At 56.8% G+C, this 25,016-nt stretch overlaps 1 protein-coding gene across 1 annotated transcript; it reads right to left on the bottom strand.

The window, feature by feature from the left end:
• Nucleotides 1-25,016, bottom strand: LOC136300215 (Krueppel-like factor 5). Its single transcript, XM_066202449.1, has 5 exons — nucleotides 24,728-25,016; nucleotides 13,724-13,771; nucleotides 9,464-10,367; nucleotides 6,595-6,654; nucleotides 1-2,915 (listed from the first exon to the last, which is right to left on the bottom strand). Exons 1-5 carry the CDS (start codon nucleotides 24,869-24,871, stop codon nucleotides 2,737-2,739), a joined length of 1,335 nt encoding a protein of 444 aa, XP_066058546.1. The 5' UTR covers nucleotides 24,872-25,016; the 3' UTR covers nucleotides 1-2,736.

The following is a 25,016-nucleotide window of genomic DNA, read 5'->3' as shown; positions in this document are numbered from 1 at the left end:
TCTGCAGGTGATAAAAATTTATTACAAAATAGAAGATGGATCAACATTCCTGGGGGAGTTTGGTGGGGGAGAGGGGTTCTGTAACAAACACAGCATCCCAGGAAAAGAAATCTTCCCTCCCCACACACGTTTTCCAGGTCCCAATTTCCTCCCCATTCTGTTCATCTTGGATAATAAAGGATCACCTGGAAGAACCCACGAAGTCACACAGCACTTTTGGCCTATTTACAGCGATTTTCTCCCCGTTATCAAAGAGAGGTGAGGCACCCACATTCCAGCGTTTGATCCACTCCTTGCAAAGCTTTTCCAAAATGTCCCAGGGGGCCGGGGATGGAGGGACCTTCATTTGTCACGAGTGTCACCTGGCTCCATCAGCACCACGCCCCTTTCCCTGGATTTCTCCCCCAAAACAGCTGCCCTTGGCCACCAATACAACCCCAGAGCTGTCCACTCTGTCCGTAGAAAAATAAAGGAATAAAAGCCAAGGATTTGCCATGATTTTCATTTTTAAGAACAAAAAAATTGTTGCATAGAGAAGAATTTGCATGTGAGGAGTTTGCATACAGAGCAGTGGGTGGGTGTTAAAACGCTTCTGCCCCTTATCAAACAATAAAAAAAAATATATATTTATATATTTACACACAAAGAGTCCTGGGGAGGGCAAGCAGAGGCTGTAGGGAAAAAGATTCCCAAGATTAGCAGGAGAATTATGTCCAGTTCCCCTGGGATTTCAAGCTGCCTGTTGGTAGGTTTGGCTTTGTACTAGTTTTTAGCAAACTGGTTTTGGGCTCCATCAGCATCACAGGGTGGGGGAAGCGGGGAATTAGGGATGGGAAGAGGAGGTTTCCTTCTCCAAAGGCAGAGGGGGGTGAAGAGACCCCTCTGAGAGGGCCACGGGTGACACACTCGGGGACCCCGTGCCTTGTGCTCCGGCTCCTGCAGAACTGGGGAGGTTCAGCCACAAGAGATGCCCCAAAAAACCGTCTTGGAGTGTGGAGATCAGTGCTGAGGGCTGGGAAACTGTTCCCACTGTTGGAAAACCCATCCAGCAATTCCATGGCCTTTCCCTCCTCCATTCCCACCCTCCCTGGTGGCTCCTGGCCAAAGAGCCACAGGGAGGAGTCACCGCAGAGCTGGACCATCGTCCATCCCAAAGCCTACGGCATACCAAGGAGCCCAAATCCTTCCTGCCCTGCTCTCCTGTCAAACAGACCGACGGGATTGGTTCTATTTATCCAAGGAAAAGGCCAAGCAGGAGCCCAGCAGTAGCTCTGGCAGCAGCAGAGAGGAGTGGGCTCCAAATTCCCACCTGAGCGTGCCATGGGCCAGCGCGGCCTTTCATCCCGCACATCAATCCGTGCGTCACCCGCATTTATCCAAGGGAAAACAAGAGAGGAGGAGAAGGGTGTGGAACAAATCAATATTCTGCTGGACACAGCAGGCCCGTTATTTGCTCCTGATTTATTTACAACTCTCACAGCTGGTCTCGGAACTGGCTCTTGTTGTGGCCAAATTTAACCCCTGGAAGGCTTTGGAGAATGGGGATGTGCATCCCACAGGATGGGGGGGAAGGAGTTTAAAGGAGCCAGAGGTGGTGAACTGTGAGGTAGTCATGTGATTCCACTCTGAACAGCAGGATTTATTGGAATTTGTTTCCAAGATGCTTTTTTCCCTTTTTTTTTTTGTTTCCTCCATCTGATGGAATGGCAACAGCACAGGCCCAGTGGGACCAGCAGTCCTTGGGGGAAGATTTTGGAGAAGGGCACCACTGGTGGAATCTGGGACACCAGACACCAGACCTTCAGCAGTGGCTCTTTTGCTGTCCCCCAGGTGGCTTCAAGCCCACCCTGGTCCTCCCAGAGACACCTGAAGTCCAAATTCCTCTTGGAAGCAGAAATGCTAAGGACACAACCATAAAAACCTGGCCAGGCAGGGCAGGTGTTCACAGTCCCGAGCTGGCTGCCAGGAATGGGCTCAGTGACGCTTTTGTCACCTGCCTTTGTGCTGCCCCTCGTTTGAAGGGTGAGCTTGTCACAGGTCTGTTCTTCTGTGCCCCCACAGAGACTGGGATTGTCACTCCCAGCAGCCCTGGGCATGGCTCCTGTTCTGGCACGGCACTGGTCCCACATCCATGGTCACACCAGGGGGACAGTGTCATATCCAAGGTCACACCATGGCAATGGAGCCACATCCATGGTCACACCATGGGACAAAGTGTCACATCCAAGGTCACACCATGAGGGACAGTGTCATATCCATGGTCACACCATGGGACAAGGTGCCACGTCCGTGGTCACACAGTGTCACATCCATGGCTCTGCCATGGGACTGTCCAAAAGTGTCCAAGTGAGACCTGTCACAGCCAAGCTGTCACATCCTCCTGGGCCTCACCAAAGAGGCATAAGCCATCCCAAAAGGCCTTGAGACACAAAGTCGCTCCTGAGTGACAAATAAATAGCAGGATTGCCGGAAGAAAGCCCTTGGGAATCCAAGCTCCATGGCCCCGGTGCCACCAGGAGCCTTGTCAGGAGATCAGTCTGCAACCAGGGCTCGTTTGAAACGAGCTGGGTGGGTTTGAGTCTCTTGTAAAACCAGGCAGAGTCGGGGCCAGGCTGGCAGGGGCTCTCCTGCCGCCTCGGTTGATCGCGGCGCGGGGTCGTTCCTATGTACATGTTCCTCCCTGGGACAAGGGAAGGGTTTGAGCTGCTCTCAGACGGGTGAGAAGGGAGGCGGCTCCTAATTCTGGTGCCTCTTCATGTGCAGGGCCAGGTGGTCGGAGCGGGAGAAGCAGCGGCCGCACGCCAGGCACTTGAAGGGCTTGGCCCCCGTGTGCTTGCGGTAGTGCCGCGTCAGCTCGTCCGAGCGGGCGAAGCGCCAGTCGCAGCCTTCCCACGTGCACTTGTAGGGCTTCTCACCTGCCCAGGGGACAGCCACAGGTCACACCTCCAGGGTGCCCAGCCTCCCCAAAACACCCCCCGGCCTCTGGAGATGCCCACCTTCCGTGGCACTGCCAGGGCTCCCCAGTGTGCACAACCCGGAGCCACGGAGGGACCATGGACTGAGCCGCAGCACACAGGTCTTGTCCCTCTTCGCCCCCTACCCAGCCTCCCAAAAACACCCCCAGGCCTCCGGGAGACACCCAACTCCCTTGGCACTGCCAGGGCTGCCCAGAGCACACAGCCCAGAGCCACCGAGGGACTGAGCAGCACCAGCCAGGTCCTGTCCCTCCTCACCCCCTTCCCCTTTGCCTTCTAGTGCTCTTCAAGTTGGATTTTGGAGCATTTCTAAATGGTAAAGGCTAAAAACAACTTGTGAATTAGGTTGGTTCTTTTAAAATAAAAAGCCAAAAATTCCTAAGGAAGGTGTGGGAAAGTGGTGGGAGGCACCAGGAGGAAGACAGGGCTCTAAATCTAAATTTCAATCTCAAAAATCTAAATTTTTTTAAACCGCCATCCAATGTTGGTAGCTCTTCCCCATCCCTGGAAGTGCTCAAGGCCAGGTTGGATGGGGTTTGGAACAACCTGCTCTAGTGGAAAGCAGCCTTAGGGGATCAGACAGCCTTTAAAGATCCCTCCCAAAGCCAAACCATTCCAGGATTCCATGACCTAACACTCCACACCTCCAAGTTCCCCCACCAGCAGCTCTGCACACAAGGTATTGTGTTTCCCTCGGAGCATTCAGGTGATGTCATCCCCGTGCCCTCTCCCCCTCCCTCCCAAACACACCCATTCCCAACCGAAATCCATTCAAGCAGGCACCTTCCCAGCCAGCTGGGAACTGGGCTGGAAAAGCTGGCGGCCGCTTCCAGCCGGGCCACGGGGCTGAACCCTGGCTGCAGCCCTGTCCCCACGCAGGGCGTGGTGCTCTCAAATATTAGTGCTGCTCTTAACAGCCTGAACAAGCAGGCAGAGTTCAGGGAATGTGCTGACATTCCCGACCTCAAATATTTACCCTTTCCGGGGCCAATTGACGGGCGCAGCGGGAGCGCACGTCCGCACCACACGCGTGCACAGGCATGTGTGCCCTGCCCTGCCGTGCTTCCAGGGATTCCTTCCTCCCCAGCCTTCCAGGGAGCCCTTCCTGCCACAGGCTACTCCACGGAATCAGGGAATCCTGGAACAGCTTGGCTTGGAAAGAACCTTAAAGCTCTTCATGTTCCACCCTGCCCAGACCAAGTTCCACCAACTTCCAGGGATTCCTGCAACAACTTCTAGGGATTCCTTCCTCTCCACGCTTCCCAGGGAGCCCTTCCTCACACAGGCTACTCCATGGAACCAGGGAATCCTGGAATGCCTTGGCTTGGAAGGGACCTTAAAGCCCATCTTCCTCAGCCCAGGCTCCACTAGACTGCGTTCCACCTTCCACTAGATCCAAGTCCTCTCCAACCTGGCCTTGAACAACTGCAGGGCTGGGAATGCCACGTGTGGCCAGGGAGGTGGAATCAGCCACAGCAAGGTGTCCGGTGGATAAAACACAAAACCATGGATACATGAACCTGGAGGAGTAAGAGCAGCATGAGCACATGCTGCTCCTCCAAAACCCCCTGGATGCTGCTCCATGGGAAAGGGAAGGGGATTTTTATGGCTCAGGTAAACACAGCACTTGCAGAGGATTTACAAGGAGTTGGTGGGGGTTTTATAGGACTTGGGACATGCCAAGACAAAGGCAGGATTTTCCCAAAGGCAGAGATTTGCCCCAAAACAGGATTTCCCAAAGGCAGGATTTGCCCCTTGCAGCCCAGACGTTGTCCCCTCCGGGTCACCTGGCTTCGTGAACCCCGCTGAAGCCCTTCGCTTTCAAACAATGCCAGGTTGATCTCCAGGACAGAAACGAAAGGTTTGCCATTGTCCCACGTTTGCCATTGTCCCAGGAGCTGGCTGCCTCTCCCAGGACAGCACGGCAGGGCGGGCTCAAACAAAGGATCCGAGGTGGCATTCCCGGCCCCGGGGGTTTATGTTTAACCTCACAATGGCACCCAGGAAATGAATGGTGGCTCCAGGAGAGGAAAACACCGGGCCCATGGCAACGGGAAACCACAAGGAAAGAGCTCTCAGATCATGGACTTCTCAGGCAGGGAATGGGAGAAGGGAATGGGAGAAGGGACATTTTTAACCCTTCAGTGGATGGAGCTGAGGCAGGATTTGGGGTGAGCCCTTGCTCTGGCAGCTCTGGTGACGACCTCAGCAAGGCTGAGGCCTCCAAAGCAAAACACGAGGCTTAAAAAACATTGGATGCAGGGATCCTGGTTCTGGATTGGATTCCCTGCTTTTTTTGCTCACTCCTGACTCCTCAGCTCACAGCCTCCCTCACCTCTCCACCCTTCCCTCTAACAGCTGGGGAAGGGAAAGAGGCAAAGCCTCCTTTGGATTTCCTTCCTGATTACTGGGAAACCTGGAAAAACCATTGAGTTTGTCTAGATTTCAAGCCCACCCAAGTTTTCCTGGTATCACATCTTTATGTGTGATAGGTAAGGAGGTGCCCAACTCATGGACCCTGTCCTGGGCACAGAGTTCCCAACAGAAGGAACAAGAGATACTTAATCTCATTTAATTTAATTTAATTTTAAAGCCCTGATTCCAGACTGTGATAAATCCCTATCAGCATCCAGCTCTGGGACAACATCCTTCCTGTTCCTTTTTTTTTTCCACCCCTTCCGTGATGTTTCCCAGCCCCCTCCTCCCCAGCCCCTGCCAAAGAAATATCGTGGCTCACGCACAAAGTGAAATTCTTTGTTTGAAGGGCTGATAAGGAGAGGGAGGAACAGAGCCAGGAGCAAGAACCAATTCCCAGCCGCAGAATGGGGTTGGTCGTTGTTCATAAAAAAGAGAAGTGAACTCTGGGCCCGGCTTAATTGCTCTCAGTAAAGATCAGCCCTCCTATAAAAGAGATTTATGAGGGCACTGATGGTTCCTGGACTACCTGGGGATCTGATAACATTTCAGGTATAATAAATGCCTTAATGAGGGCGCCGGGGCTTGAATGCAGAGTGTCACGGAGCTGGGATCAGCCCAGGGGAGCTGTGCTGGGAGCTGCTCCCAGCTGGGCTCCCTGTTTGCACTGTGGCTCCTTCGGGAATGAGGGACTGGGAGCCCTTCCCTGTGTGGGTTCAGAGGGAGCGGGACCCCGTGAGACATGAGGGGTTCCTCCCTCTCCTTGGGAGCCACGGGGGGGTTTGACACAAAGGAGATGCCGTGGTCTCCTCAGAGATCCTAAACGTGCAACACAGGCCTTACACAACCTTTCCTGTAGGATCAGCAGGATCAGCCCCAGGTGGGATTTGGGACATCTCAAGGGCAGAGCTCAGAGTGACAAAAAATCAAAGAATCAAAGAACAGATCAGGTTGGGAGGGACCTGAAAGCTCATCTTGCACCAGGGTAAATTCCACTGTCCCAGGCTGCTCCAAGCCCCAGTGTCCAGCCTGGCCTTGGGCACTGCCAGGGATCCAGGGGCAGCCACAGCTGCTCTGGGCACCCTGTGCCAGGGCCTGCCCGCCCTCCCAGGGAACAATTCCTGCCCAATCTCCCATCTAACCTTGCCCTTTCTGGGGGAGTTTGGTACCTGAGGCTGGCAGCATTTCCTGGAGCTGCTCTTACCTGTGTGAGTCCTCTGATGTGCCTTCAGGTGGGAGCTCTTGGTATAAACCTTTGAGCAACCTGCAGGGACAGAAACAAGCACAATTTCCCTGTGAGAAAGGGGCCTTTGCTCAAACAAACTCTGATATTTGAGGGGGGGGACAGGGCTGGGACATGCAAATAAGCCTGGCTTGGGCTCAGCATTAACTCAAGAACATTTGCTAGTAGGCAGACAGGCTTGAACACCTTCTTCTGCCACCCATGGGAATTGTGCTGGGAATTAGGGTGGGGAGAGTCAAGCACAGAGGTTCAAACCCTCCCTTCCACCACTAGGATGCAAAGACTCAATTCCCCCACATTTGTGGCCCTGTGCTGCCCTTTGTCTCTCTGGGTTCCAGTCACAGCTGATATCGCTTTGCAGGGCCGGGTTTTGTAACAGCCCTGGCCCAGCAGATGGGGTACAAACGTTCCAGGAAGCAGGAAACAGCCAGGGACAGTCACAGCTTGGCTTCCAGGTCCCAGAACAGAGCCAGGGGGAAGTGTTTTCACAAGATCAGCACGAACAGGTTTCATCAAAGACAGGGTTGAACAGAGACACCGTGACTGGGGAAAAGTTCCAACAGCAGGTGTCTCAAGATGAGTCAGGTTTAAGTCCTCCAAACTTTCAGCTGGATAAAGCTTAAGGAAGCCTCTGCTGCCCTTTCTGGCCCTGCTGTTTTGTGTTTTGATGAGGACATTCAAATATGAATTTGCATTTTTATGACCTACACGTGTATGAGCAGCACGGGGACGTTTTTCATCCCAGTGTTTCCACCCAGCCCAAAGGAGCCTCTTGCCCAGGATCAGCCCTCGGTCCTGTGCTGCTCAGATGGGGCTGGAGCTGCTTTTCCCCTCCTTGGCAGGAGGGACAAGGGGTGGTGGCCCCATTCAGTTTTGCTTCTGGTGCTCTGAGGCTTTGACAACCCCTCACATTTGGGAGAGAGCTCACGGAATCATGGAATGGTTTGGAAGGGACCTCAAAATTCTTCCCATTCCACCCCTGCCGTGGGCAGGGACAACTCCCACCGTCCCAGGCTGCTCCAAGCCCCAGTGTCCAGCCTGGCCTTGGGCACTGCCAGGGATCCAGGGTCAGCCACAGCTGCTCTGGGAATTCCATACCACTCCCTCCCCCCATCACAGCCAGGAATTCCTGCCCAGTCTCCCATCCACCCCTGCCCTCTGGCAGTGGGAAGCCATTCCCTGTGTCCTGTCCCTCCATCCCTTGTCCCCAGTCCCTCTCCAGCTCTCCTGGGGCCCCTTTAGGCCCTGAGAGGTTCTGGATGGGGGCTCTACAAACAGGTCTCCGTGTCCATCTGGTTCCAGGTGTGAAGTCTCCAAGCCCCCTTCACTTCCTAACACAGACCAGGTTGGTGAGAATTCCTTACCATTATTCCTGACTGGAGTCACCTCCAGCTGAGCCTTCGAGGGAGGGATCAGATGGATCCCTGCTCCATCTCTGCATGTACAGACCCGGGATTTATTCAGCACAGACCGGGGGATTTTTTTGGCACCACAGACCCAAATCCTGCTAAAACCAGCTTTCCTTTGGTGCAAATCCTGCAGGATGAGCCTCTGAGCAGTCAGACACGAGGAATCTGTCTCAGATCTAACTCCACCTTTCATGTCCTCAGCATGACCAGCAGAAGGTAAAAAATTCAGCACAGGCCATCAACCACTGGCAGCTTCTGGCTCAGAAAGCCCCTGATCCACAGGATGGCAGAGGATGGGAAGGTGTAAGCACAGAAAGGTCTCTCTCAGCTTGTCCTGTTCTTATGCAGTTCCTGGCACCATGGCTGGAGACAGGATCTGGGGCAGACAGGGCCTCTGGGCTGACCTCCAGCCACTCCCATGCCATGGAAACAGTCCATAAATCTCACAGGAGGCAGTTAGGAAGTGACTTTCCTCATTCACACACCCCCACGGGAAAACTGTTTGCTAATCCACAACAACTGGTCAGCAGGGATCAGCCCAGGAAGTGGGAGGTGTGTCCTGGCTCCGGGAGTGGCCATTTCCAGCCCTCGGTTGGCTCTCACTGGGATCTCTCAGTGGGATTTGCTTCCCTGGTGTGTGTCATGGAATCCCAGACTGGTTTGGGTTGGAAGGAATGCCCATCCCATTGCACCCCCTTCCACTGTCCCAGGCTGCTCCAAGCCCTGTCCAGCCTGGCCTTAGACACTTCCAGGGATCCAGGTGCAGCCACAGCCTCTCTGGGCTGACCCCCAGCTTGAGGATTGGAGCCAACAGGGAGAGTGGAAGGTGGCCCTGCCCATGGCAGCAGGTGGGGTGACAAGGCCTTTAATTGTCCCTTCCAACAAAAACCACTCCATGATTGCCCTTCCTGCTGCAGCGCATGGAGCCATGGAAGGATGGCACAGGGATATTCAGCTCATTGCCTCTTTGGAAGCTCAGAACTCTCTGAGAGAGTCCAGCAGTGCCCTTGGTGGGAATTTCCACCCACTGTGAGAGAGAGGAAAAGGAAGGGTCAGTGGGAATGGCAGAGTGGCTCCATGTGGCTGCTCGGGGTTGGGAAAGACCAGAGCAAAGGAACAGCTCATGAGCAGGTTCCCAGGAGCAGATTCCCAGGAGCAACTTCCCAGGAGCAGGTTCCCAGGAGCATCCCTGGTTTCGCAGAAGCTCTCTATATTACTGAGTCACTTTTGCCAGAGTGTAAAGGGAGAGGGAAGGGGACAAAACAGGAACCGCACCGTGCTGGTGGGACCAACCTCTTCTACTCCCTCCCACTTCCCTGGCGCCCTATCCACAGCTTCATCCCAAAAGGATCTCAGATTATCCTCCCTGGGGGCTCCCCCCTATCCTCGGGGTGCCAGGAGACCCCCAACGATGAGCACACCTGGGTAGTCACAGTGGTGGATCCTCCTCTTCTCCAGCTCGGGGTTGTTGCGCCGGTTGTACTTGGGCGGCTGCATCACAATGTGCCCCTGGGAGAGGCCCCCGACGCCGTTGGGGACCGGGGGGATCTGGGACGACTGGACCAGCTTCAGTCCAAAAGTGGCCTCGTAGGACGGCGGGGGGGAGATGGTGTTGATGAGCTCGGGTTGGTTCTCGGGGCTGCCGGGCTGCGAGTTGGGGGGTGAGGGGGGCAGAGTCACCCCCGGGGCGGGGTAGAACTGCCCAGGGATGTTCCCGAAGCTTCCCTGTCCCTGGGCCACGTGTGGGTACTGCTTGAGGGGCCCTGCCGGCTGCACAGGTCTGTGTGCCACGCCGGCCACGGAGCCCGTGGACATGGTGACCCCGCTGAGGCAGCTGATGGCCGTGGTGCTGCCGGAGGAGGAGGCCAGGGTGGGAATGTCGGCGCCGGCAGCGCCCAGGGGCAGCTGGAAGAGCTGGGACTGCTGCGGGTGCGCGGAGAGCGGGATGTCCGCAGGCATCTCCTGCTTGATGAAGATGTTGTTGACAGCCACGGACTGGGGCATGCTGAACACGCTGGTGAAGTCGGGCAGGGTCTGCGTGGGGCCGGAGGAGGACGAGCAGGGCTGCGAGAAGCCGGTGCCGGGCTCGGTTTTGATCTGCGGGAAGGGGGCCACGGGCTTGGGGGGCCGGTAGAGCCCCGTGCGCAGGTGGGTGGTGTCGGGCAGGATGACGTTGATGTTCACGCTGTAGGGAGTGGAGCTGGGCTTCTCCGTGGAGAAGAACTCGTCCACCACCGAGGCGCTCTCCCGGCGGTACTTCTTGTCCGGCAGCATCGGCACCGGCGGCACCTCGCTGGACAGGTACTTGTCCATCTCCGAGCGCGCCTGCGGCACAAACACGGACACGGGGGCTGGGAAAGGTGGCCTTGGCACCCAGCCCGGGCAGGACAACGTGCGAAGGGGGTTTGAGCAAGCAGGAAATGGAGGGAGCAGCAGGAACAGGCCGGGAACCTGAACTGAGGTGATTTAGCTCCGGGTCTGACTCAGTCAGACTGCCCAGGGCTGAATCAGCATCCTCTGCCCTACTTCCCCCCTCCCTATCTCCCTGATAACACTGGGCAGCCGGGGTAGGATGCAGGTAGGACAGAAATGAAACCTGATAAAGGGACGCAAGCTTTGGGTGCAAAGCTTTGGCCACACAAATAGCAGGATCAAGCACAGGAATGGGATGAACGCAGCCAGGATCACACGCTGGATCTGCGGCCCACCCTGGACACGCTGGCTCTGCTCTGCTTTAAACTCAGCAGATCGAGGAGTGTTTTATTCTGGGAAAGTCTCTTCAATGAACTGAGGAATTCTAGGACAGTATCTTTAATTATTTTGGAATAATTTGGGCCTAGAAATCTAAGTGATATTGCCACAAATTCAGTGTCTTCTGAGCCTAAAATGGGAACAGTTCCTGCCTTCCTGCCTCGCCTGGGCAGTGACTCAGCCCTTAGCTAACCTTTGGGTTAGTCCTGGTTTTACAGAGCTGTTTTTACAAGCCTGGCTCCTCCAAGCTCCCAGAACCTCTGGCTCTGGTTCCTTCCCCTCCTGGTCCCTGCCTGCTGGGGCATCCCACTGGATCCAGGCCCAGCAATCCAGCACCCTGAGGGAGCCATCCCCGAGGAAATTCATCTTCTGGTGCCGGATGACTCAGGTTCTGCTCGTTGTGGTTGCAGATCCTAGCACTAAAGCTCTTGTGCAGAGCTCCAGCCCATAATTACGTGGTTCTCCAAGTGTCAAAGCCCTCGTTCCTATGGAGAGCAGCTGGAAAACCACCAGGTTTCCCTGGCAGAGCCTGGAGTGCACTCCAGGAGCAGGAGCTGAGCTCAGCCCACGCCCTGAGCCGAGGTTTCCAGCCCTGAACTGTGTCACCACAGTTCCATGGGCCAAAGTCACCCCTGATGCCACCTCAGGGCTCTTAACAAAGCTGGGCGGAAGCCAAGAGATTTCCTCGCCCTTTCCAGGGAAAGGATCACGGAGCTTCCAGCTCATTCAAAGAGCCTTTGCACCTCTGGGAGCCCTGCTGGCAACACATGGCTGAGCTGGCTGTCACCCAGGCATGGGGACAGCCACAAATCCACCCTCTGCCGCTCGGGAAGGAGCTCAGGGAGGCCAGGCTGGGAAGGGCCACGCTGGGACTGGAGTGTGCACACAGCGTGCTGGGAATCCCACAGAGTCAGGGAATTGTTGTGTGTGGGAAAGACCTCGAAGGTCATCGAGTCCAACCATGACTTGTCTGTCCTCGTCAAACGTGGAGGTGCTGGAAGTTCCTGTCCTGGATGAAGGGAGCTCTAAGAGCCCCTCTGGAGAAGGAACCCTCGCTCAGGCAGAGCCGTGAGCTACTTGTGGAGTCATGGAATATCCCAACTTGAAAAGGATCATCCAGTCCAGCCCCTGGCCCTGCACTGACACCCCAACAACCCCACCCTGACTGACCAAAGGCTCCTGGAGCTCCAGCAGCCTCGGGGCCGTGCCCATTTCCTGGGGAGCCTGGGCAGTGCCAGCACCCTTTGGATGAGGAACCTTTCCCTGGAATCCACCCTGACCCTGCCCTGGCACAGCTCCAGCCGTTCCCTGGGTCCTGTCCCTGGTGCCTGCCCTCCCTCTGTACCCCAAGGCATCAGCAGAGGCAGGGAAGGGGCTCAGAGAGCCACACCTCCATTCCAGCCTCACGGGGAGCTCCAACCCCGGGTCCCTCCCTGCTCCTGCCGTGCCCAGCGCCCCAGCGCGGGTTCCCTCCCTCGGGAGAACCAGGGCAAAGCCTTGGAGCCCAGCCCCGGGTACTGCTGGCACCCGGGCTGGCACAGGCCAAGTTCCCTTGGGAATCAGCGCGCCCCGGGCAGCCCGGGATGCCGCACATTCCTGAGCAGTGAACGGCCCCACTTGGCAGCAGCAGGGGCAGGGCAAGGTGCTGGGCACCTTTTCCTTCCACACTTCCCTTATCTCTGGCATTTCACTTTTTCACCTCCAGTTCCCAAGGGAAGGTCCTCCTGCCGCAGGGGACCAGGCAGGAATATAAATGGAGAAGGGTGTGGAGCTCAGAGGGCCTTTCCACACTAAAGGATTCTGTGGAGGGCCCTTGTTTGGTGTCACCCAACCTCACTTCCTCCAGAACCACCCCTCCCTGCAGAGCACAGTCTTTTCCTGGTCTTTCCATTAAACAACCACAGTAATTTCCCTTCAGGCTCCTGGAGGAAGGGGTAGTAAGGGACAGCAGTGGCTGTCACCAGACAGAAGGACAACAGCCCTGCCCCATTGCTCTGTGTGTGTGTGTGTGTGTGCAGAACCTGGACAACCACAATGCCACCCCATGGAATGCTCCGCTACGCCACAGTTCCGCAGGAATCCCAAGCACCAGCGTCCTCCCCACAGAAAGAAATGGGAATGTTTTGTTTGTGGCCCAGAAACGCCTGGAGAACACTGCCTGGCCTGGTGCTGGCACCTCTGACCCTAAAGCGCTTCCCAAGCAGTGCCCAAATCCAGCGGCTGAGGGAGCTGGGGAAGGGGCTGAGCCTGTAGAAAAGGAGGCTCAGGGGGGACCTTGTGGCTCTGCACAGCTCCCTGACAGGAGGGGACAGCTGGGGGGGTCGGGCTCTGCCCCAGGGAACAGGGACAGGGGGAGAGGGAACGGCCTCAGGCTGGGCCAGGGGAGGTCAGGGTGGATAGTGGGAAAATCTTCCCCCCAAAGGTTTACCCAGCCCTGGCTGGAGTCCCCATCCCTGGAGGGATTTTACAGCCATGTGGATGTGGCACTTGGGGACATGGGTCAGTGGTGGCCTTGGCAGTGCTGGGGGAATGGTTAGACTTGATGGTCTTAGAGGGCTTTTCCAAATTAAACAATTCTGTGATCCTACAAAGTCAGCTCAGGGTCAGCACAGCTGAGGTGACCGAGTGCCACTCAAGCACTCAGGTGCCCCTGGCTGTCACTCCTGGCTCCTGTCACAGCTGCTGGGATCCAGCCCATGGGGACACACAGGCCACGGAGGTGACAGTGACACACTGACACAGGGGACTGGCAGAGATGGAGAGACGTGTCCCAGCTGGAAGAGGGATGGAAGGAGGGAGGGGATAGGAGTGGGGAATGGGGAGGGGGGAATGTCCCAGCTCTGTCTCTTGGGGCCTTCTGTGTTTCCTCTTCCCAACAGGAGCAGGAGGGTGCAGGGGAAGGGACGAGGGAAGCCTCGTTCACCACTCACCTCCAGGATGAGCGGCGGCATCCGCTGGTCCATCCTCATGGGGTGCAGCTGTGGGAGGCAGGGCTGGGTTAGTGGGATGTCCTCCCCAGCTTGGTCACCCCAAAGATCCCCCCAGATTCCCCTGCCCAAGGAGGGCAGCACCCCCCAGAGCCTCCCAGAGCCCCCCGGGTGTCCCCCCTGCAACGGTGTCTCCTCCCACCCCATGGCATGGAAGCAGCTGGTGGTTGCCCACCATGGGTTGATGGTTGCCCACCATGGGTTGATGGTTGCCCACCACGGTTGGAGCCTGCCCAAGGAGGAACAAGGGAAGGCTCTTTGGAAAGAAGAGACAAATGGGGAGCACAGAGCTCTCCCAAGGGGACCGAGGCACAGCACCTTGAATCCCTTTATCATCCCCACACGGAGGACAGTGTGCTCACACATGTCCTGCGCCTCTCCCTTTTCCTGCCTCCGCCTCTCCCAGATTCCCTGGGCTCTTCCCAGATCCCTCAGACCCAGATCCTTTCTCCAAGGTCAGTGTTCCAAACAGGCCACGGTCCTCCCGCACCGAGAAGAGGGGAAGAGACCTGGGATTCCTCCAAACCCCAAACCAGTATTTCCCAGCTCACTCTCATTCCACATCCTTCTCCTCACTTCCAGGAGAATGTCAGATCCCAAAGCTGGAGACCCCCCATCCTCTGCCTGTCCCCCACCCATGGGACAGCAATGACCTGCAATGACCAGCCCATCCCTCCCTCCCTCCCTGCCAGCCACAGGCAGGGAATGAACCATTTCCTGGCTCTCTTGGGGAAGGATTGAACTTATCCCCCAAACAGGGTGCTCAGCTCATCCCAACAGTGCACGAGCTGATGGGGAAAGGCCTCCAAGCCTTGCAGGTGAAGAGTCACCAGGTTTTTGAAGGGATCACAGGCCCAGATTCCCTCACAGCCACTGGCCAGGCCATCCCTGCCATCACTGGAGAGCAGGATGAGGGCAGGAGGCACCAGACAACACCGACTGCACGGTCACAGGCTCCAGCACCGCCGCAGAGTCCCGGATCAGCAGCTCAGGGAAAAGGGGAAACACCAACAAACCTTCTGGGAGTCCAGAGGGACTGGGATTGTTCACAGAATCCCACAACCGCTTCTGTTGGAAGGGACCACAAAGCTCATCCCATTCCACTGTCCCAGGCTGCTCCCAGCCCCAGTGTCCAACCTGGCCTTGGGCACTGCCAGGGATCCAGGGGCAGCCACAGCTGCTCTGGGCACCCTGTGCCAGGGCCTGCCCGCCCTGCCAGCCAGGAATTCCTGCCCAATATCCCACCTAAACCCACTCTCTTTGATTTGCAGCCATTTTTACATGTCCAGGAAGCGAAAGCCAACCAAAAACTCCTCTCACACAGCCAAAGCACTGAATTCCAGAGGGATTTTCCCCCCAAAGTCACCCAAGTTTGACCCTGGAGAAGCATCTCCTCAAGTTGGCAGAAACCAAACCAACCAAAAGAAAGAGAAAGAAAAAGAGAAAGAAAACCAGCCAAGAGAGAGGAAACCAAAATTAAAACGAGGAGAAGGCACAAACCAGCACTTTGTCCGCTCCAGTGAGGCCACTGGACACCAGTTTGTGTCACTGGACCAGCAGTGTTACACTCAGCACACCCAAACTTGGTGACCAAAATTCCCTGAGGATGGGACAACCTCAGAAACGGCCCCAGTAAAACCAGTGGCTCGATGAACAGAGCAATGCCATCCCACCTCTCCAGAGTGGATTTTCCAGAGGATTTTCCAGGATTTCCAGTGGTTCATAGGGGTGGACATGAGCCCCTCCACTCCTGCCAGTTCCCATAAATCCTGCAGGAGCCTGGGGTTTATCCCTGGATCAGATGTCCCAGGCTGGGGGAGCCGTTATCAGCACCGAGATCGATTCAAGCAGAGTCCAACACAAACATCTCTTGGCAGGCCGCAGATCAACCCGGATTAACCACGAGCACGGAGAGCCGGGCTGGGGCTGGCGGGGCTGGGACGTGGCTGTCCCCTGATTAAACACCTCCTAATCTGCAGGTGATAAATGACAAACGGCCCCAGGAACATCAGGTGTTGTCACCACCCGGGCAGAGCCAGGGGACCGGCAGGGAAATCAGTGTTTGCTAAACAGGCAACAGCTCCGAAGGTGGCACGGGGAGGGGCTGGGGGGGCAGCAGGGCTATTTCACCAGCCCTGTGCTCACTCCTGCCTGGCCAGAGCTCCCATTCCATCGCCCAGAGTGGAGATTCCTTCTCAGCTGGATCCCACACCCAGCCCCCAGCCTGGTGCTGTCACTGCTGCAAAGAGTTTTGGGGACAAGGGGCAAGAAAGATGTCACCTGTGTCCATGCCGGGCAGCCAAGAGCATCCAGCCCTGGGGCCCAGCATCAGAGGGATGTGGAACTGCTGGAATAAATCCAGAGGAGGCCACAGAGCTGCTCCAGGGCTGGAGCCAGACTGGAGAGCTGGGGGTGCTCACCTGGAGAGGAGAAGGATCCAGGGAGAGCTCAGAGCCCCTGGCAGGGCCTAAAGGGGCTCCAGGAGAGCTGAAGAGGGGCTGGGGACAAGGGATGGAGGGACAGGGCACAGGGAATGGCTTCCCACTGCCACAGGGCAGGGCTGGATGGGATGTTGGGCAGGAATTGTTCCCTGGGAGGGCGGGCAGGCCCTGGCACAGGGTGCCCAGAGCAGCTGTGGCTGCCCCTGGATCCCTGGCAGTGCCCAAGGCCAGGCTGGACACTGGGGCTGGGAGCAGTCTGGGACAGTGGGAGATGTCGGAGTTGGGTGATCTCTAATGTTCCCCCAGCACAAACCACTCCCTGACTCGATGATTCTCTGATGTGGGGGTTCAGGGAATGATGGAACAGCAGGACACGGCTCCAAGGGGACGGGGAGCCCGTCCTGGGCACGAGGGAGCACAGGTGTGGCACAACGGTCGTGCCACAACCCAGCCTGGGCTCTTTCTCCTCCGTGCACCTGCACGAAACTCCAGCCTCCAAGGGAATCAGCAAACAATGGGCAGGATAATCATCAATCAACCCCCCTGGCACGGCCCCGGCAGTGCCCCTGTGCAGGCTCACTTTATAAATAGCCTGTATTTATATCCAGATTTGGTTCAATATCAGCATTTATTGTCTCCTGGTTAAATATTGACCTGGGTAAATATTTGTTCCTCTGATCATTTGGGTTTGATACCGACCTGGATCGACGTTATTTTCTGTTTGTTCCTCAAGTCTCCTGGAACTCTCTGTGAAACGGGATTAGCAAAGAAAGCCCCAGGACTCTTCCTTTCAAGTGGCCAACGTGTTTGGCTGCTGTAAACAGCGAAGCCGTGTCCCAGACAGAACCCCAGCTCCCGTGGGAATGTGCTGGGCCCAGGATGGGCTCCCCTGCCCGCTCAGCCCCACAGGAGCAACTCCAGGGTGAGGGGCTGCCCTCGAGGCACCCGTGGATTATCTGGGTTGGAAAACACCTCTAAGGTGATCAACTCCAAGGTTTACGTCATCCACTCCAGACATATCCCCTTTTCCTGCCTCAGTTCCCTGCCAGACAGTGGATGTGAGAGCCCATCCTGCCCAAACCTGGGGGATCAGAGCAGCTCCAGGATGAGGTGCTGCCCCCAGATCATTCATGGAATTTCATTCATTCCCTGGGTTTGTGCCCATGGATGGCCTAGGAGATGGGGAGGGTTATCCAGTGCTCTTTCCTGCCCTTGTGTTGGAACTCCCCGAGCCGTTAACGACTTCCCAGGAACCAGGGAAGCTGGGAATCTCCATCCAGGCAGCCCCACTCCCAGACTTGCTGGCTGTGTTTGCAATTCCTTCCCTCCAGCAGCTGATAAAGGCTCCCTCAAAGGCAATCCAGCTCAGGTATTTATCACCGGGATCATGCCACAATCCCAAAGGCCAAGGGAGCCAGGGAAAACACCCTCATCCAACCCCAAGGTCAAGGGGCTGGAAGAGGAGCAGCTGGGAACAGCCAGGCTCCAGCAGCAAGCAGAAACCTTTCCGAAAACAAAGCCATAAATGGATTGAAAAAGAACAAAACCTTGGGGACACGGAGCCCAGAGCGGGAAGGGAATGACACAGGAGCACATCCAGATGTCAGGGTGGGGGGGTCCCGTGTGGACTTTGGGGTTGATCCACATTTTGGGGGTAGATTCCGCTCCTGCAAGCCCTGGATGGAGCTGGAAGGAAGGTGGGAATCAGGGATGGCCTCCCCCCTCTCCCATCGTTCCACTCGATGTGAGGACAACTCTCAAAGCGTGGAAAGGGAGGACATGAGAATTTAGGGGAGTGGGACTTTCACAGCTTTCAGAATATTCCCATTCCATGATTTCTGAGCTGCTCCTGCTCAGCAAAGGCTGGGGAGAAGCCCCTGAAAGCAACGGAGGTTTTCCATCAAAGGCAATGGAGGTTTTCCATCAAAGGCAACGGAGGTTTTCCATCAAGGCCAATGGAGGTTTTCCATCAAGGCCAATGGAGGTCGATCTGAGCTGATTCCTGGTGTGAGCTGCTCCAGCCCCTTGGATGGCTTTTTGGGAAAAATGGAATTATTTAATGTCATCTCAACTCCTGGAAGATCGAGAGGCTTGGAGCTGCTCCAGCCTCAGCCAAAACGTGGCAGAAGTCAAGGAACCCTGGGTTACAGGGGCACAAATCGGTGCTGGGTTTGGCATTAGCCAGGAGCAGGGGCCCCCTGCAGCTCCACTGCTCCTTCTGGACTCAGCTCCGTCCCAGAACTGCCTCTCCCTGACTCTTGGATGTCACAATCGCCAAGATTACCTGACAAATTTACCCATCTGTTCCTGGCCCCAGGACACCGGGATTGCCTTTGAGCCTCCCAGTTCCCCCAGTTAGACATCCCTGCCCCAGGTCCTGAACATGCTGTGGGAGAGGCTTTGGAGCTCCCAGGGATCCTCCCCAGCTGCTGGGATCCACTCTGCCTCCCTCGATCCATGTGGCAGCTCACACTCCTCTCCAAGGCACATTCCCAGGGCTGACAATGGAATGAGTCACTGGCTGCTTGCTGGGGCTTGTGGAGCCCTCCTGGCGCCCAGATCCCAGCAAAGAGCCCACAAATCCTGTTCTTCCCAGGAAAACCAGCGGGGCAGACCCTGGGCCAGGTCAGGTTTCACATGCAGACAGCAAATCCCCCATCCCTGCTGCCCCAGCTTTCTCCCAGAGGAGTGGGGAAAACAAAACAAACCCCGAGGCAGCTGGGAAAGTTGGGCTGGGCCAACTCTTCTTCCAAACCTGAACATCCCCAGGCCAGGAAAGTCCTGCCAAACCACGGACAGAGGGGGACACTGGAGCCCCCTCCTGCCCTGAGTCCTGGGCTGAGTATTTCATAGAGTCATGGAATGGTTTGGGTTGGGAGGGACCTTAACAACCACCTCATTCCACCTCCTGCCATGAGCAGGGGCCTCCGTGCTCCTGGGAGCAGAAATCTGGAATTTCCTCCAGATCCAGGGCCTTCCACCCAAACCCTCCCTTTCCACGTTTTCCCTGTGGAGAAAGGGATCCCCAGTTGCTGTTAATTAAGGGAGGCTTAATGAAGGCACAGGTCAGTAACAGCTCCCAGGAGCATTTGGGAGCCTGGGCGTTGCCAGCCCTGGGAAACACAAGGACTGGGATGGCAAACCCCAAATTAATGGATTTGAGTTCCTCCCAGGCCACAGAACCACAAAACCCCCAAATATTGGAAGCTGGCCAGAACGAAACACTCAGAAATGTTTTGGATGAGCAGCTGGGGAGATGCCCTGATTTTCCCCAAGAAATTTGGGGCTTTCCCACAGTTTAGAGAAAATTAAACCTGCTCATTGTGAGGAATTTTAACATAGGCAGCCATTCCTGGGTTTAGCTCTCTGAAATATCCCTGAGGAGCAGAAAAAATGATGATTTTATAGAGACAACACTAAAACATTTGGGGTAAATAAATACACAACAAAAAAAAACCCCATGGTTGGATGGGCTGGAGAGCATCCACATCCTCTGGCCTCTCCAGGATGGGTTCAGATCCATGAGATAAATTACCTCAGGTGTGTGGGATCTGATGAGGGATGGATCGTATCCTGGGGTTTGGGATGAACCTGTTTTCAGAGCAGCTACACTGGGATTAATTCCTTGCCCTTCCTTTCTCCTGCTTGCACTGAAAATTCTACAAAGCGTTAGGTCCTGAAACGCAACCCAGAGCAACTCCTGCTCTGGGTGGGAACCTGAAGGTCCCTCCCCATCGCGCTGAGAAAACAACAATTTTCCAAGAATCCTCGCAGCGTTTCTGAACTCAATGAAAGATTCTTTGTTTGAGTTTCAAGCCGAGCTCGAACGGGGCTGAAGCTCTTTGATGTGGTAAACAGCCCACGGGGGTTTTTTTGGAGGGTTTTCATGCTAGCTCAAGTTCTGAGAACATCTGAATTGTAAACACGAGCTCTCCAATCCCCGGAGCCCGGCGGGACCCTGTGACTGCGGGAATTCGCCAATGGAGCACGAGGAAAGCAAACACTGTAATCAAGCTCACAAGACGCTCGTAAGTGCGATTATTTGCAGTGGATGGGTTGGATAAAAGAACTCAGTGGAGCAGGGAAGGAGAACAAAACAGCGCCGGGAGGTGACCGAACAGGTTTGAGAGGGGGGGAAACTCCCGGGCGGTGATGCGCGGGGCAGAAATGCATTCCCCAAAGCCCGGGGAGCGAGCTCAGGTGACGCGGTTCGCTCCCCACGCAGCGCCCAGGAGCGGCGGCAGAGGGAGATCCGCTGCCTTCCCTCATTCCCTCCTTTTCCAGGTTTCCGAAAAGGAAAACACACCCACACACCCACCCACCCGGCGCTTTTCCAGCGAATCCTGCGGAGGGCAGCTCGCGGGGAGGAGGACGAGCACGGCACACTTGGAGTCCTTGTCCCCTTCCCTCGCTCCCCCGGCAGAACAATCAGCCTTTGTCCCCACCGGGACAAAGCCGCGTGGCTCAAAGTTCGGCCGGGCAATTCCACGGAGCTCTTCCATCCTGCTCCTCCTTCCGTCCTGCTCCTAGCCCTGGGAACTCGGCGGGGTTCTGGGCATCCAGAAAAATAAAATAACGAATGTTGGGTGTGAACCCCCCGAGTCTGCCGGGTTTGGGCTCACTGGTTTTCTCCCGAGCTTCCTGGAGCTGCTCTGCCACGGGACCAACCCTTGGCACACACAAGTGGGGTGGGGATTCTCCTAAGGGTCTTCCTGCAACATTCGAGGGATAAATGGATCCTTTCTGGGAATCTGTCCCGATTCCCTGTGGCCCTGCAGACAGCTGCCTGAAGGCACAAAGCCCATCAGACTTGCAAATCCACGGGCTGGTCCCGAAAACATTGGGATCAGCTGATCCCAAGGCAAAACTGATCCCTCCCTCTGGAGATCCCTCGTGTAAGGCTCCACCAGCTCCCAAACCCATCCTCACGCCAGAGGGATCCGGTGTCTGATCCTTCCGTGTCAAGATTTAACTTCCCATCTCTCCCACCCCATTCCTGCACACCCTGGAGCCTGCCCGGGCTGCCAGCACCCTTTGGAAATGGATTTTGCTCACTTCCATGGAATTTCTGAACCCTTCTCCAAAGCCAGGGAGGAGATTCTCCCCAAGCGTCTCATTCCAGGTCCAGAGCAAAATTCCAAAGCGGCCATCTCCCCCTTCCCTGCAGAAAAGCCAAATTTATTCCCTTCCTGCAGCTCCTGAGATCCCAAGGAAATAAATCATCCCCTGGGAGCTGTGCTGGGCACTCCAACATCTCTCCTAAAAAAAAAAGCAGCTTTATTTATGGAAGGCAGGACTCTCCTGGCCCTGACCCTGGTTCCAGATGGGCTGTGCTCCACTGGAGCACCAAGGAGCAGGAAAAGCCATCCCTGCTCCAGAGGCAGCCACCTTCAAGCCATCACAAGTCACACTCATGACAAGGATGTGGCAAAGGAGCTGCAGGATGTGGCACAGGGACAGGGCAGGGTTGAAACAGCTCCTGAAAGCTGGAGCGCTCCTAAAAATGCTGGATCCAGCTTCTCCCGTGATCCAGAAGCAAAATCCCTGCCAAGATAAAGTCAGAGGAGCACCACAGCACTTCCACCCTGTTCCACAGCTCTTCCCCACTGCTGGAAGGGTCTGGGAAGTGCCAGGAAAAGCTCTGGGAACACTTTCCTGATCCCATCTGATGTGTCCAAGCACCTCACAGATGCTGGAGATGTTTTATCCCTCCTGAGCCCCCCCCAGCCCAGAGGGAGCCAAGGACGGGGTGGGGAATCACCTGTGGGGCAGGAATTGGGATCAGGGGACACAAAGGGAGCCCTTTGCTGCTGTTCCTCAGCCTGCAGCCAAGGAAAATCCCTTTCCACACTCAACAGGACCTTCCTTGTTTCCCACCACAGCCTCAGCCCCAGCGGGAGCTCACAGCCCCACCACAACTGCCGCGGGGCCTGGCACAGGCAGGAAGGGGTTAAACCGAGGGCCGGGCTGGGGGTTTGTCCTTCCCTCTGTTCCCTGTAGCTCCTGCCCTCTCCCAAGAGCCCCGGAGCCTCCAGCAGCAGAACTCCCAGCCACGGAGACAGGGATTGCCTTCCCAAACCCTCAAGGACAGGGGGTGGCGGAGCCTCCTCCCCACAGCTGCAGGGGAGCCTGGAAGAGCCGATTCCTGCCCTGTCCTTCCAGGCTCTGGGTGATCCCGGGATGTTTCTCCAGCCCCAGGAGCCCGGGAATGCTGTGGCAGCCAGGTGGGAGCAAGGAGAAAACCCCCAGGCCCCTCACTCATCCCCAACAGCCACACAAAGGGATCAGCTCCTCCTCGCCTGAAATGTTCCCTGGACGTGCCTTACTTTTATTATTATTATTATTATTATTATTCCCTGCAGCATCAGCTGCTGGAGATTTAAAGAGGAAAATGCTTTTTCCGGCTGATCTGACTCAAATCGGGAAGGAAAAGTCCTTTCCTTTCACAAGCCCTTTTCCCTCCTCTTTTCTCAGTTTGGTGGTTTTTTGTTTTTTGTTTGTTTTGTTTGTTTGTTCATTTTTTGGTTGTTTTTTTTTGTTTGCTTGGTTTTGGTTTTTTTTGGGAAAGCCAAGGGAAGGGAAAAACTGATTGGAAATTCCACAAAGGATCTGTTTCCACCTGGGTCAGATACAATAAAATTTTCAACAGCAAACAGCTCCCACGAGCAAAGCAATTTTAGGGGGATATATGGCAATGGGACTTGGAAACCACGGGCATCATTTGCTCCTGCCTCTTCCCAAGCTCGGGCAGCCAGAGCAGCGGGAATTGCCCCGAGCTGGAGCCTGACAGGTCACAGCCTTTGGCACCAGCCTTGTCAAACTGATAAAAACCCTCTGGAGCAAAGGCTTCCCAGCCCTGCAGCCTTCCAGTTCTTCCACCCTCCGGCCACAGCTCCCACAGCGCCACAGCCTCTGGAACCCGCCAGGAGAAAGGAGCCAGGGCATGGAAAACCCTGCCTGGGGGCTGTGGGCTCCAGCCCAGGGCTCTCGGGGTGTCCCTGGGTGGGTTTGGCGATCCATGGGATCTGCCCAGCTCCCCAGGATCCCCACTGCCCAGAGAGGGACACGGGAGGGTCAGTGGCAAAGGGGTGACACCTCCAAGGCTGCCCCTCAGCTGCCACCACCCCGGAGCAAAGGGACACCAGGCTGGGAAGAGAAATCGCCTTTCCCTCGGGAGCACAGCCAGGGTGGGCTGGGGGTGAAGGTGGCCCCGGCCATGGGTGTCCCCCACCAGGGGTGTCCCCATGGGGGGACAGGAGGTGGCTCAGGGCTCATGGCCACGCTCCCCCACTGGCCACGGCCACACTGCCTCATCCCACCTGGGTGGAAAAAGGGAACAAGCCGAGCTCACCGCGCCCCAGCCCGTTCTGGGGGAGGTTTGGAGGGAGTTGCCACTTTTCCCGGACTCAGGAACGGGCCCTGGAGATAATCCCCAGCTCTCCAAGAGCCACCACCCAGCTCGGATCCAGGCGATCCCCAGACCCCGCACGGAGGAGCTGGAACACCACAGGGGAGGGAGAAAGGGCCCCCCTGTTTGACCCCACACCCACAAGCACTGCCGACAGCCCCCGGGGATCCCGGAGCTCCAGGAAACGCGGACACGGCCTTCACTTCCCTCTGAGGGCCAGAGCCCCAAGATGGCCCTGGGAACATCGGCGCCACGGGGACAAGGGAAGGGGCAGTGGGCACAGCCAGCCCCAGCCCGTTGCCCCCGTGCTGGGATCCCTCCCGGGGGTCTCTGGAGGAGCAGCAGCTCCCGGGGGTCCCCGGCGGTCCCCGGAGCCGGGCCCGGAGCGTTCCTGCCCGCGTTAAAATGGCGCTGGGGCCGTGGGGCTCGGGGTTAATCATTACCCCGGGCACCCCGCGCCCCACGGAGCGGGAAAAGGGGGAAACCGCGGCGCCGGTGTGGGGCCGGGCCGGCCTCACCCTGCTGCCCGGCAGGAAGGGCGGCTGGAGGCTCTGGTGGTGGCACACGGAGCCTCGTGCCCCCGGCTGGGGTAGGCCTGAGGGAACATCCCAAAGCCGCTTCTCCGCGCTTTTCTGGAGAGGCAGCGCTGCCGGGGAATCTCAAGGAGCATTCCTTCCCCGCCGCGGCAGTGGAAAAATACAGAGAATAAAATAAAATGGAAAAGAAGGTCCCGTCGGCCGTCCGGCACGTGCAGGCACAGCAATCCAAACCCCAAAATCCTTCCCAGTGGGCCAGCCCCCGGCCTGCCAGTCCCAGGGGGACGGATTGAACCCTGGAGCGGGAGCAAAGCCCGCACGGAGGACGGCGAGTTCGGAAGGCAGACAGGAGGCAAAAAAACCCCCCCAAACCCAAATTCCCAAACGAAACCCAACACGCCCGGGAGAAAACCCAGCGGAGGGGGAAGCGGGAGCCGACAAAGCCACGGGAGGTGTCGCAGCAACGACGGGGGAAACAAAGCAGAAGCGAGCCCAAACCCCGAGGTTTTCGGGAGGCTCCGCACACCTGAGCGGGCGGAAGCGGCCCGTTCCCAAGGCTTACCTGCGCCAGGTCGGGAGGGTTCTCCAGGGGCCGGGAGGGGCCTTTGATGTCCTCGAAGACCGGGTGGTCCTCGTGGGGGTCCCCGGACATGCTGACGGGTTTGAGCGGCGCCAACACCGCGGCGTCCACCAGCCCGCTGCTCATCCCCCCGCGCGGGGACGGGCCTGGCCCCGAAAACAGGGAAAAGGGGGAAAAAAGGGGGGAAACAAGGGAGGGGAAGGAAAAAAGAAATCCCCTGAGGAGAGCCGGAGCGAGGTGCGCTGGCGGGAGGCCGGCGGCGGGTCGGGAA

This window comes from Chamaea fasciata, unplaced genomic scaffold, assembly GCF_029207755.1.
Source record: "Chamaea fasciata isolate MVZ Bird 193981 ecotype frontalis unplaced genomic scaffold, bChaFas1.0.hap1 SCAF_22, whole genome shotgun sequence".
Classification (NCBI taxonomy): domain Eukaryota; kingdom Metazoa; phylum Chordata; class Aves; order Passeriformes; family Sylviidae; genus Chamaea; species Chamaea fasciata.
This window is presented reverse-complemented; position numbering and strand designations above follow the sequence as displayed.

Coding starts and splice junctions, on each gene's coding strand:
- LOC136300215 (XM_066202449.1), bottom strand. CDS start 24,871: ATGAGCAGCGGGCTGGTGGACGCCGCGGTGTTGGCGCCGCTCAAACCC. Junction 13,772..24,727: donor ACCCTCCCGACCTGGCGCAG/GTAAGCCTTGGG, acceptor TGCCTCCCACAG/CTGCACCCCATGAGGATGGA. Junction 2,916..6,594: donor ACATCAGAGGACTCACACAG/GTAAGAGCAGCT, acceptor TCCCCTGGGCAG/GTGAGAAGCCCTACAAGTGC.